Source organism: Carassius carassius, unplaced genomic scaffold, assembly GCF_963082965.1.
Source record: "Carassius carassius unplaced genomic scaffold, fCarCar2.1 SCAFFOLD_137, whole genome shotgun sequence".
Taxonomy (NCBI): domain Eukaryota; kingdom Metazoa; phylum Chordata; class Actinopteri; order Cypriniformes; family Cyprinidae; genus Carassius; species Carassius carassius.
Window position 1 is genome coordinate 52,501 of NW_026775203.1, and position 14,673 is coordinate 67,173.

Genomic DNA, 14,673 nt, shown 5'->3' on the forward strand with positions numbered 1-14,673 from the left:
ATGATACTCAGCTCTATATTTCTTCGCAGCCCGGTGAAACACACCAATTTGAAAAACTAATGGAATATACTTAAGGTATTGAGAGTAAAACTATTGGGTAGTTTAATCTACAACAATGCATCATGTTGTAAAAGACCATATTTTTGTAGTGCTGCTGTCCTGTGAGGAAAAAAAATGTAGTACTTTATATTTGTACGAGTATACTTTACGAATGTACTTTCTTACAGTTTTGAAAATGAAAGTAACAACATTTATTGTGAAAATATTAATTCATTATTGTAACTATATGAAAGACTGCATCTGCAGGACTGGGACCGGTCAAACAGAGCACTGTCAGCGGTCACAGATGCCACTGAACATTAACCTGTACTATGCTAAAAAAAAATAAATGATAATCAGTTTATTCCGTTTTATTTTCATGGTTAACTGCCTTAAAAAATCTGGGTTGCAAACCGGTCTACATATGATCACCTTGGTCAAGACAATAAACTACATAAAATCGCACCTTTGTAAGATATCAGTCAGCACTTTAACTGCTATCTGTGTGTTCGTGTATTTTGTAGTTTTTCATATGTATCATTACATTATTCAAGTAAGCTCCGAACCAGTACCTGCATTTAAAATTGTGAACCGACAAAGGACGCTGCGTGCAAACCAGTGTAATTTACCTGGCCTCGGTCTTGGTTAAGCCTGAGGTACATCACCTTCTGCACTTTGACATAAAACATAAAAACAAAAACAGAGCAGTTCTGCCTCCTCTCCTGACAGGATTGTGCTCTCGTCAGTGCTCCGCTCGCACCGTTGCTATGCGACAAAGCGCTAATCGGGAACACCAGGTGGAGGAATTAGGAAATCCTGCGAAGGCGGAGCATCTCACGCACCTCGGAGACCGGTCATCGAAGTCCGTGGCCGAATGACCATGAGTAAATCGAGGCTTGTTTGAGACCGGTGATCAGCGCGAGATGCATGCCGGTTAGAAAAGTGTCCGAGTTACATGCATCATTCATCACTGTAAAGGGTCTAGTTTTATTTGTGTGCACTCACAAAAGCAACAAAATGTATAAAATAAAGAAAACAAACATGATGTGCTTTCTGCCGTCTCGTCTTGAACAGGAGCGCTTCTCAAAAATGAACCGAAAGTCAGTGAAAACATGCCACACGGACATGATAAATATATCTATAGAAAGCTTTAAATTACTACTTAAAGAAATAAAACAAATAAGAAAACAAATCCTCTTTCATTATAATCATAATCCCTTAAGATCCACTACTCTCTAAAGACACGTCTAATGAGGAAATGGCAAGTCAGGATTAACTTTATCCTTGTGACTAGGGATGGGACGGTATGAAAATTTAATATCACGATTATAGTGACTAAAATTATCACGATTATCAATATTATCACGGTTTTGTTGAAACGAGATGAAAGTGTTCAAAAATAGTTGATGCTCACACTGAAAACATTTCAGCAAGTTTTATATTTAATAATCAACAAACAACTAATAAAACAAGCAACTCTATGCACTTCATTTAAAGAAAGATTAAATTCTGTGGCATTTCCTTCCTTACAATGAAAAGTGTAGAAGCATAGAAAAGTCACTGACTTTCGCCATTCCTTCTCGAAAAAAAAACAAAAAAACATTGTGCACTGCGCTTGTGTCAGACTGTTGCTGGCTGGACATGATTTAATAGTGAGTTATTAAAACCGCGATAATCAAACACGGTTTTAATGATAATTCATTTTTAAACGATATTACTAACCTTCAGCACATTTTATCACGGTTATCAATAAAACCGGTTATCGTCCCATCCCTACTTGTGACACAGACTCAGTTTATTAGTAAATAATTTAAATATCTCCTTATTTCCCCCTGTCACATTTATAGTAGGCTAATTAGATTTTCTGGTGCTTTGCAGCAAGCTTAAGCCTATTGCGTGTATTTGAACGCAGAACTGTTCGGAGCTAGGTTTCCAGATAAAGACTGATCTTAGCGCTTAAGAGCCTTTTCTACGAGTCATTTTACGATCGTTGGTTATTGTCTCACGTTTCCCAAAAATGCACTTAAAGTAACCTTTAAAGTGTGCTTTAAGTGCTACTTTAGGAGTCGCTATCCATTTGTCAAGTGCTGAAATGTTACCTAATAGAATTGCTCGTAATTAGTACACAGTGAAGTGAAATTCAGCCAAGTATGGTGACCCATACTCAGAATTTGTGCTCTGCATTTAACCCATCCGAAGTGCACACACACAGAGCAGTGAACACACACACACACTGTGAACACACACCCGGAGCAGTGGGCAGCCATTTATGCTGCAGCGCCCGGGGAGCAGTTGGGGGTTCGGTGCCTTGCTCAAGGGCACCTCAGTCGTGGTATTGAAGGTGGAGAGAGAACTGTACATGCACTCCCCCCACCCACAATTCCTGCCGGCCCGGGACTCGAACTCACAACCTTTCGATTGGGAGTCCGACTCTCTAACCATTAGGCCACGACTTCCCACGCTCGTTTATTGAAATGTTAATCTAATGCTGTGTTCCAGACAACTCGGATATAATATTATGGTATAGTGCATGATATTATGGCCTACTTTACATTGTAATACACACACACTCACACAAACATCATGAAGAATTCTTTCCCAGTCTTTGAATCATATTTTCTACATTACTATTACTTATTTTTGTTCAGTCATTTAATTTAGATGTGTATTTCTTTTATTCTGCCTTTTTTAATTATTTCATTTATATATATATAACGAGCTATAAAGCGTACAATAAAGCACAGTCAAATGCTTATTGTAATCACATTGCATTTGAATCCAGTTAAAGGTGTAATCTGCTGATTGTCCTGCAGGTGGCGCATGAATCTTCTTATGATGCACTTAGGGCTTTACGATTTCTTCAGAGCACTCGTAGATCTACGATGATTTCAAGTGCTATTTACGTTATGATGCTTTTGGGAATCAGATCGTAATATTAAGATCAGTCGTACGATCGTTTTTACGAACTTCTTAGGCTTACAAAGCTTTTTGGAAACGCAGCCCATCTGCGGGACACTAAGTTAATCACCATCGAGCTGCTCTTGACAGTCTCGTGTCGTTTCCATCAGCGCCGCAATTTATTTCATAACTAATCGACAGATGTCTAAAATATAAAAATAAGTAGAAGCCTAAAATGAGCCCGAAGCCCGGCACGAGGGGCGTAAAAAAGTCAGGGCTCTAGACCAGCCTAAAAGTTTAAATTGTATAACTTTTTGTCATCCTAACAGCAAACAGCTTTACTGATTCTTATATACAGAGTCTTGTACTATATGACTATTTGAGTCTTTCAAAGGACAACATGGATGGAAAAACAGTAATGCAAATGAGACATTAACGACATAAAATGCAGGCCACTTGGAACAGCCCCTGCGACGGGACTGGTTTATTAGGTTTATTTGGTCTGTCGCCTCACTCTTCTCTCGGTGCTGCTCTCCGCGGCTCGTGTGGATATTATGAGCTCCTCGCCGCTTTTGTCAAGACGTCATAAACCGTATTGTTTTGCCGCCGTTTCAAAACGCAGATGTTATTGGTTGATCTGTCCACGTGACATGTTACGTTTGGAAGATTCTCGCGCCATAGTCAGAGCCCCGCCCTCGCGCACTGGAAGACTCACTCTGATTGGTGGAAAGCGGTAGCAGATTCGCGCCAGTTTTTGCAGCTGCTCTTCAGACCGCGCTGCATCTTCAGTCAAGGAAACGTTTTCTAGGTTAAATATTCAGAGATTTACATTAGAAACGTGACTATTCCACACTTCCGCAACAAAAATGGCACCAAAGGATTACATGGCGGAGAAGGGTGAGTTGGGAAATAAATTTCTAGCGTACACTGAACTTAAGTTCTGTTAAGAACTCTCTCTGCTGTGTAGATCAAAACTTAGATCAAAACAAATGAATCATTATATTTGGTATCTGAACTCGGAGTCGGTGTGACATAGTCTATGAGCTGTTTGTTTCCGTTATGCATGTAACTTTAGTTATTAACATTAGTTTTATTGCTCGTGAAAACTGCGCTGTAGTGCCCGGATGGAGTTTCAGAACAAAGAGCGGCGGCGCATGGAGAGCACGTGCTTGTTTTAAGACAGATCTTCAACAAAAAAAATCACGCGTTTCTGTTTACTCCGATCGGTTCCGCAGCGGTTGTCAGGCGTCGCGTTACCGCGCGGTGTGAGAGTTTGGTGTGCGCGTGTGTCAGTCCACGGCGCGTACCCGGTCCAGAGGGGACTATTTGATGAAGCGCGGAGGGATCGCGGAAGCAGTGCGGCTCCACAGCCATGTGCTTCTTTGTTTACAAAAACAGCCAGGCGCCATCAAGTGGCGTTACACGCGCGTCAATTATAACGCGAAACGTTCAGCGAGATGACGCGTGTTCATGTTAGTTTACGCGAACTGATTCGATACGAGGCTGTTTAACGCGTTGATCATGTAGTTAAACTGTGTTTTATCTTCAGCAGTTTATTCTCTGCTGAACAGTTGCTAGTGACCACGTGACACTGGACGCAGAGTGTCGCATGAGCTATTAATCGTGACCTGCGGCGAACGTTTTGAGCTTTTTGTTGTTTCTGTGTTCCTTGGCGCGTTTGTTTACGCTTCGTCCGCGCGCGCTCACGTGACTGCTGTTTTTCCCGCTGCGTGATCGCGCGCTCATCTGGAGCGAAACTTTTGCTGCATTTACACAGCCGTGCTGACTTCAGATCTGTGTTTGATCGCGGCTCTTCTGCTGTGGCTGTGTTCCAGAGAAGTGCAAGCGCTTCCTGCAGGAGTTCTACAGCGAGGATGACTCCGGGAAGAAGGTGTTCAAATACGGCGCTCAGCTGGTGAGATCTGCAGCCTGCTCCGTTCCTGCAGCTTCTGCTGGACTCCTGCTCACCTGTGTGTGTGTGTGTTTGTGTTTCAGGTGTCTCTGGCGCACCGAGAGCAGGTGGCTCTGGTGCTGGATCTGGATGATGTGGCGGAGGAAGACCCTGAGCTGGTGGAGAGTGTGTGTGAGAACGCCAAGCGTTACACAGGACTGTTTGCGGATGCGGTTCACGAGCTGCTTCCTGAATACAGAGAGAGAGAGGTGACCCATCACATTATAGATCTGTACCGCTGTCAGAAAACATTGAAAATAACATCCAGCTTTTTCCACGTTCACTCACAGAATGATATGTGCTACATAACAAATCACACCTTTTTTATTGTTGAAAAATGTAAACTATTATCTCACAGATCTTCATGTATAGCTGGATATTTAAGTGGATATAAGAATGACCAATATAATTTGCATACATGCAGGATATAAACACTCACACAGCTGTGTATCAGAAATAATGCCCACTGATCGATATATGTTTGTGTGTTTGTTTTGTAGGTTGTGGCGAAGGATGCCTTGGACGTTTATATTGAGCACCGGCTGATGATGGAGACCAGAGGTCATGACCCCGCAGACACACGTGACCCCCGGAACCAGTATCCGGCTGAACTCATGCGTAGATTGTGAGTGACACACACACACACACACTGGGGCTGGTGTGATTTTGGTTTTCATTATGATTCATTTGGATATGTATTAGGTGAGTTTTTCACCTAATTAAAAAAAAAAAAATCGTAAAAAAATCATGTAAACGATGATCGAAATTATTATTATTTTGATTGATCTCTGATTGGTTAGCTTCCCACTTGATGCCTCAAAAGACATAAGAAGACAGATAATCATGGCCTCAAAGTCATGTAGTGATGGCTGGCTTCTCTTTGAGAAGAACCATGAAAATACAGTTCAGGGTAAGCTGTGTAGCGCCAAGCTGTCACACAAATCTACAACAAATACAATGCACTATCATCTAAAATGTGTACATAAAATATCTGGCGATAACAGAGCGGCAACTCAGACGAGCATTGAATCACTTGCCGTAAGACCTAAATGCAACGCAGGCAGAACCGAGAAGACGACAAAGCTATTCGCTGAAATGGTGGTGAAAGATTTGCTGCCCATTAGTTTCAGGGACAGAGAAGGTTTACTTGTCCAGTGGTACCTGGCTGTTCCTGCAACATCTGTTCCAGCGGAGCGAATTTATTCCACTAAATGTGAACAGGCTGCGCACTCGGCTCTCATCGGAGCACGTAGACCGACTTATCTTTTTAATAGACATTTGAATGTTTCACCGGTCGTGGTAAATATAATATCCATTTTTTTAAAATAGTTATTATTTTAGTTTTGAGTTTTAGCCATAGTTAAAATATCTAGGCTATTTGGTCTCTATTTTATACCTTATAATAGTTGTTTGGTTAAACTTTGTGAACTTTCTTCTTTATCTTTTAAAAACTACGTTTCACCCGCTGGATCAGCTGCTAAAGTTATACTGGAAGACAATGATTTGTTTAAAAAAATGCAGTTGAATAAAGTAGCAAAAAAAGAAAAAGTATCGTGTGTTAATTTTTAAATTACAGATAAATAATGAAATGGTCTTTATAAAATAAAAATGCACTGGATATATTTGTAGCCTAATTACATTAAACATATTCGTAGAGAACAAAATTATTTGTTTGTCATAGTTTTTATCTTCAATATATATTTAAATCTTATTCAATTATTTAGCAATAATCAGTGATTTCCATGCTGTTAAATAATATTTTGATTGATCAGAAAGTGCAAATTGAATACAAAATATTAATTAAATATTAGAATACATAAAAAAATAACGATAGTGACACTAATGTGAATTTATTGTACTTTCCTGTTTGTAAAGCGCAATCCGAGTTACACTTTCGGTCAAGTTCACATCTGCATCGGCCAATTTTTTTCAGATAAAAGTTGCAAGAGCTAGTCTACGTCTGATTAATTAACATGAACAATTATGCTGAAATCGCTGCATATCAGCGATTCGTTTCATGCTCATATAAGCAATGCCCGATAATGATATTGCTCTTAAATGTTTTATTTTTCTATTATTATTGTTATTATTTTATTATTGATGTTATAATAATGCAGCCGAGCTTTTTTCCCGTCATATTTGTGGGCATAATGCAATTCATATGGCTTCGAAAATGCCCAGGTGGTTTATGGAAAATAAAACTTAACTTAAAAATAAAACTTAATTCCAACCCTTACACTTAATAACGTAGATGAAAATGTAGCACAAATCTGCCATACATTTATGAGAACTTTATAGGAATCTATCGTAAAATCTGTCCTTGCCCATCTTTCAGCGCGCTGTCATGAAAACGCGTCAGAGGGAGAGCTCGTTTAGATAGTCTCTCTCTGTCTAACTCATAACTTAGCATCCTATTGTGCTAATACAAGTTGTAATGTTACGTCTGATATGTATCTCAGTTATCTGATTTATCATAGGATGTGTCATAGAATTAGCTTCCGTTTATTGGTATACTCTTCACCTCAGGCAGATTTTTCTTGCTCCTTTATTAATAACATTGCTTAACCATAATCATAATCTAACCTGTCCTAATCATGTGTTCATGTTTTCATAGACAGATTTTCATGTCAGATTTATTTATTTATTTTTTTCATTTTCATAACAATCTTCAGATTTTTTTTCATTATATACATTATGGCCACGCCACGCCCCGCCCCCCGGCATAAGCCCCACCCCAGATTAATCGATTAATCGTTTTTGAAACCTATCGATGATCGAAATGAGAAATCCCTAATATCGATTTACCAATATTTAAGCATTTTATCATAATCGGATATCGGTTTTGTAATATGGGATTCACCGATAAACGCCGCCATCTTGTGGGTGTTTTGAAATTTGTGCACAGGATCGTAATTGCAGCGCGTCCGAGGGGAGGTGAGACAGCGGTGTGCAGGTACTTGATTTGCTGGAATTAGTGACCTTTATTTAACATAACAGCTAGTTATGAACAAATTAGATGCATTACATTAATGCATGATATATAATTAAAGCAGCTTGTCTCTGAGAAATAGAGACTAACTCACGGCGTCATGTTAAATAATCCATCAAATCCTGTCCCAATAGACCCCTTAAAGTTTGTAAACATTGCAACGTCTCCGGGTGGGCGGGGCTTAGCTGGAGGAAAAAGAGGCGCGGACGCAATGTTGACAAGCGTAAGCTAGCATGTTTTAGGAGGGATTTATTAAACATGGATGCAGAAGAAGGTTCGGAACTATCCGAATATGTACAGTCCCTGACTCTGCGGGACCGTGACAGCTTTTTTTGTAAATTAACTCTTGCGGATGCCACACAGCCATATGAATTACTTTTGGGTGGTTTGGGGAATTTTGTCAAGGCTTATTTTCTAATGTAACCTATCGCTGGGCTAACTATGATTAGCAATGTGTATTATTTTAAGAGACCATTCAAAGGATGGCACACTCATCTATCGCTGTATGTTTGTTTAACATTTAAACTAGCTAGTGCGCTGAAGGTTGGCGACTTTCACCTTTTCAAACAGAAACTTGCTGATTAACCAGATAAAAACAACACACCAGTTCATATGCATAGACTATTTTACCTGATATGAAGTGTGCACTGCAAACACGAGCATTATTTATGATCATCTCCGTCCAGTCTGTACGCCGTATTGCATTCAACCACAATTGTCTTCTTGATTTCTGTGAAGGAATATCTGCCGGGATCCGGTAAAACTTTAGTTTTGAAACAAAAGTTCTGTTCCTTCTATTCTGGCAGCCAAAAACCAAACAAGAAGACATTTTAAAGTCAAAACCTCAAACTTTTAGCGCACCTGCTATGAGTTCTGCCTCCAGCTACAGCGGTGACGTCACCGTGACGTAGGCCATTAAGGGGTCTATAAAGACTTAACCCTGCCTGAATGAAACAGTATTAATCATTTTGATATAACATTCCAGTTGAGAAATGCAATAAAATACAATGGTTTGTTTGTTATATTCCAGAGAATATTATTCAGTGAATTAACATTATCCAGTGAATCATTCTTGACTCAAACAGCTTCTAAACCTACTAAAACAGTAGTTTAAAATGAAGTTGATATGACTCTTGTCCTTTTATTTTCTCCATTTGAAAACATTAGACATTCTACATTTATTTGGCGTATTGTTAATATTAGTGTTGCTGTTTATTTTTTATAAATGTTTTTTTTATTGTAATATAAAGATTAAATTTAACGTGAGACTAATTTTCAACACTTTAAAAAAAGATGACTGAAAAGAGGAAAAACCAACGTGAAGTGTGTTCTTTCTTCACTCAGACATTTATTTACTTTTATAACCGTTAATAAATAATGGTTCTGCATGCCAGTTATCGGGCACACAAACATGCAAATAATTGGTATCGTATCGGTTATAAAAACAATCTGTATTGATCGATCACTAACTGTAGCACACATCTGTCAAAGTGCCTGACAGAGCAAGACATTATACTAATGCATTGTTTAAGTGAGGAATAATTGATGTCAGGGCGTTGAATAATTAGATAAATAATGCAAGGTAACGTCCCGGAGTCAATTATTCCGCTCGTACTACAGTTCAAGACGTCGATCAGATGATCTACAGGTGCTGGTCATATAATTCAAATATCATCAAGAAGTTGATTTTATTTCACTAATTCCATTCAAAAAGTGAAACTTGTATATTAGAGCCATTCATTACACACAGACTGATATATTTCAAATGTGTATTTCTTTTAATTTTGATGATTATAACTGACAACTAAGGAAAATCCCAAAATCACGATCTCAGAAAATTAGCAAGCCCCACCCCCGATTAATCGATTAATTGTTTTTGAAACCTATCGATGATCGAAATGAGAAGTTTCTCAAAATGCCCATCCCTAGTTATAACACACACACACACACACACACACTCATGTCCAGGAGAGTTCAGTGTGTGACACGTCGTCCTGTTTCTGTCATGCTGTACTCACTCGTTTATAATTGCATGGCTTGTGTATTTCTCAGCGAGGTTTATTTCCGTCCTCCGTCCACGCTGAAGCCCAAGGTGGTGCGTGATGTGAAGGCCGACAGCATCGGTCAGCTGGTGACCGTCAGGGGAATCGTCACCAGAGCCACGGAGGTCAAACCCATGATGGCTGTGGCCACCTACACCTGCGATCAGTGCGGAGCCGAAACCTATCAGCCGGTGCGCATCGCACTAGTGCATGCTGTCTTTAAACTCTCGTGTGTGTGTGTGTGTGTGTGTGTGTGTTAACATGAGTCCTGTCCCTGCCGTTGGTCAGATCGCCTCTCCCAGCTTCACGCCGCTCATCATGTGTCCCAGTCAGGAGTGTGTCACCAACAAGTCTGGAGGACGGCTGTACCTGCAGACACGCGGGTCAAAGTTCATCAAGTTCCAGGAGCTGCGCATTCAGGAGCATGTGAGTGTGTGTGTGTGTGTGTGTGTGTGAGCGTCACGTTTGTCTGGCTGAGTGTAAATCATGCTGAGTGTTGTGTGTGTGTTAAACACTCAGAGCGATCAGGTGCCGGTGGGAAACATTCCTCGCAGTATGACCATTTACGCCCGCGGAGAGAACACGCGTGTGGCACAGCCTGGAGATCACGTGGCTATTTCTGGAATATTCCTTCCTCTGCTGCGCTCTGGATTCAGACAGGCTATACAGGTGACACACGTTACACACATCTCAACGTCCTGTCAGCAAACAGTGGGCAGAACAAGTCTCTCTCTCTACATTTGTATCGCTGCGTCCCAGTGTTCATACTATCCGTCCTAAATGGTATGTGAGATTAGAATAAGTGTGTCCCAAAGCATAGTGTGTTCAAAAGAGAACACCAAAACACTGTGCACTCTAAGGTGCGTTCACACCAGACGGGAATAGAGCGTCTGTCACAAGTGATTTCAATGTTAAGTCAATGCAAAGACGCGAATAGACAACCTGCGGCGCGTTTCGTGCAAATGAGGCGGCACGAATGTCGCGATTTGCGTGAACGATGCGTTGTCAATTGAGCGTTTCGAGTGAAACGCGCGAGTTGAAAAATCTGAACTTTGGCAAAATTTCGCACTGCGTTCACCAATCAGTAGCTTGCTCTAGTAGTGACGTGATTACGACGTAGCGAGCGGAGGGAAAATCAGAAAAAAACTATGGAGGACAAACTTATCATCGCTGTATGTGCATACCCGGAGCTGTATGATTCTTCATACTTTTACAGAAACGGGAATAAAAAGGATCTTGATTGTGTGTTTATAAAAGATATTAATAGATGAATTGAATAAAGACCAAAGATTAGATTCACCCCAAACGAGATATGTTTCATCTTGAACCACTAAAGAGACATCAGAGACAGCGTCACACATCAGAAGGTCTAGCCGAGGTGAGATACATGATCTCTGAGCTCTCACTGATCACATGGAGCTCGTCTCCGAAAATCAGCAAAACACGTTTAAGTAGAAGCTGTCTTTATAAATAAATGACATATTTGAGTTTAAAACAACTACATTCTTGCATTAAATACTTTTAAAACTACATTTCATGACACGATAACAGTAATATTTAGAAAATTATCTGAATAAAAATGATGGTTGAAAATGCTGTGAACTCAGCTGGCAGAAGCCCCCCCCATGACGCGAATTCGTGTCTGTTGTGAAGTTAGTTTCACACGCGAATGAAGCGAAATAAGTGAATTGGGATGCAGCGTAGGACTATCTAAACGAGCTCTGTGCTTTACGGTATTCACATATGTCTGGTGTGTGTGTGTGTGTGTGTGTGTGTGTGTGTCAGGGTCTGCTGTCAGAGACGTATCTGGAGTGTCACTGCATCACTCTCATGAATAAGACTGAGGATGATGAGCTGGGAACTGAAGAGCTGAGTGATGAAGAGCTGCGGCAGATCACAGGTAACACGCTTCGTGTCTGTGTGTGGTTTATAAGGGTTGTGATGTGTCTGGACTCACGTGTGTGTGTGTGTGTAGAGGAGGACTTCTACGAGAAGCTGGCGGGATCGATCGCTCCAGAGATCTACGGTCATGAGGATGTGAAGAAGGCTCTGCTGCTGCTGCTGGTGGGTGGAGTGGAGCAGGCTCCCCGTGGGATGAAGATCAGGGGTGAGACACGGCCGTCACTGATGCTGGATCACTCAAACACTTAAATGAAACGCCTACATTATTAAACTCACATCAGACTCTTTGATAGACCTATGTTATTCACTTAAGATAATCGAGAGTATATTCATTGATGCTTTTTGAGAGTTGTTTCTGTCTTGGAGCTAAACTGGGCATTATCCTGCCATTAAGACCAAACATCAGATTTCACCTGTAACAACAACAACATGAACTGTTTTCATTCAGACTGTTTGAGAATAGCTTACGTCCGCTTTGAACAAAACAGAGCAGCATTTAAATCACTCCGTTGTGTGTTAAAGGTCACTGTAGCACGGATAAATGTGCCAGAAAACACCATAAATACAGTAGAGTTAGATCTGAATCTGAGAGATCACTATATATATCTTCATATCACCCAGTCCTTAACTTGCTCTGTATTAAAGCACTACAACATTATAAATAAGACCGTTTTCTGTAAAGCAGCTTTGAAACCATGTGTTTGAAAAGAGTTTCACCAATACATCTGACCCGATAATAACTTTAACACTGATGTTGAGCTGCACTGAATCAACACTGTTCTGAGTAATGGCATGATTGCTGTACAGCAGAATTAGGATTGTGTGATGTTTCCTGACACTGTGTGTGTATGAAGCGCTGTTTGACTGACTGCGTCTGTGTTTGTAGGGAACATTAACATCTGTCTGATGGGAGATCCAGGTGTGGCCAAGTCTCAGCTGCTGTCCTACATCGACCGTCTCGCTCCTCGCAGTGAGTGTGGCCCGCAGCATCGCTCCTCCGTCCGCTAGCGTCCCACCGCTAACTCTCAGCGCTGTGTTTCAGGTCAGTACACGACGGGCCGGGGCTCGTCTGGCGTGGGGCTGACGGCGGCGGTCATGCGTGACCCGGTCACCGGTGAGATGACCCTGGAGGGCGGGGCTCTGGTGTTAGCCGATCTGGGCGTGTGCTGCATCGATGAGTTTGATAAGATGGCTGACGCCGACCGCACGGCCATCCACGAGGTCATGGAGCAGCAGACCATCTCCATCGCTAAGGTGAGCTCCGCTCCGCTCGAGCTGGGTGTTTTCTGCCTCCTGAATGAGTGTGATCACGTGTGTGGTGTTTGTCTCAGGCCGGCATCATGACGTCTCTGAACGCACGCTGCTCGATCCTGGCCGCGGCGAACCCAGCGTACGGCCGCTACAACCCTCGCAAAACCCTGGAGCAGAACATCCAGCTGCCGGCGGCGCTGCTGTCCCGCTTCGACCTGCTGTGGCTCATCCAGGACAAACCTGATACAGACAACGACCTGCGTCTGGCGCAGCACATCACATACGTGCACCAGCACTGCAAGCAGCCGCCCACACACTTCAGCCCCATCCACATGAAGCTCATGAGGTAAACCAGGACGCTGCGGTGGGACACACACGCTCAGTGTTTCACACCTGTGGTGTCTCGAGCTCGGAGTATACTGTGCCCAAGGAGCGATGCGGACATCAGATGATTAAAACATTAAAGAATTATTAGGCTGTTGTAATTTTATTGTAATTTCAAATTTCGAATTTTGTTGAAGTTTTTGTATGCTTCATTTAGCTCGTCTAAAACATCTAGCCTATAATTCATTTGCCTTTTTTTTTTGCACAATAAAATATTTACTGTTTAAATTGTTAATTGAGCCGTTTCAATGCTGATTCAACATTGTGATGTCTGTCATCGTCCCAATCCTGATTCGACCTGTAATTACAGGAAATCATCTCTAGACTGGAAATGAGTCTCTTTCCTCTGAACTCTTAGGTTGTGCTTTAGTGATCTTGCTTTTGCCCACTCGGCTTTTGGATCAGCACTGAAAACGGCTCAGATGTGTGATAGATGTATGTCTGAAGCTGATTGGATCACCTGATGTTCGTTCATCTGTCTGTCAGGCGTTACATCAGTAAGTGTAAGCAGAAGCAGCCGGTGGTTCCTGAGGCTCTGTCAGATTACATCACAGCTGCGTATGTAGAGATGAGGAAAGAGGCACGAGTCAGTAAAGACACAACGTTCACCTCGGCCCGAACACTGCTGTCCATCCTGCGCCTCTCCACTGCCCTGGTGAGACACACACACACACACACACACACTCATCAGCAGGACTTGATCTCTGGAGCTGGTCTGATGTGGCCGTCGGGTGTTAAAAGTGCTGTTTGTGCAGGTAGCTGTGTTCATCTCTACTGTAGAAGCAGCACTTCACGACACACGCTGGCGCTGGCGCAGGTTCAGTCTGTCAGGTGACACGCAGAGATCCGTGTTTGTCGTGTGACGGTCAGCTTTGCGGGGTGGGCATTCAGCCTGGGGTCACGCCGCTGTGCAAACCCATGCAAAACTGACCGCACACGACGCTGCAGCGCTCCGACACACATCTCAGAGACTAGCTGGTGTTGAGAGGCGGAGACTTGGGCAGTTGCTGGCTTTCCCACAAGGCATTGCACTTGTCTCGGTCTGACAGTGTCGGCACAAATCATCTATTTGACTGAAACTCACCTGACTTTGGAAAAATCTTTTGTATTTGAGGAACATGGTGACATTTACACACTTGATGTGACTTCAGGTGTGTGTGTGTGTGTGTGTGTGTGTGTGTGTGTGTGTGTGTGTGTGTGTTCAGGCTCGTTTGCGG

At 42.1% G+C, this 14,673-nt stretch overlaps 1 protein-coding gene across 1 annotated transcript; it reads left to right on the plus strand.

Moving 5' to 3' along the window:
- Window positions 1-3,675: 3,675 nt before the first annotated feature.
- On the plus strand, window positions 3,676-14,670 carry LOC132139433 (DNA replication licensing factor mcm7; the record flags this gene model as incomplete). Its single annotated transcript, XM_059547783.1, has 14 exons — window positions 3,676-3,834; window positions 4,773-4,852; window positions 4,933-5,097; window positions 5,389-5,513; window positions 9,930-10,110; window positions 10,208-10,345; window positions 10,439-10,588; window positions 11,705-11,819; window positions 11,895-12,026; window positions 12,708-12,791; window positions 12,864-13,075; window positions 13,153-13,418; window positions 13,943-14,111; window positions 14,662-14,670. Coding segments are annotated over exons 1-14 (1,857 nt in total), but the record flags the coding sequence as incomplete, so codon positions are not given.
- Window positions 14,671-14,673: the final 3 nt, after the last annotated feature.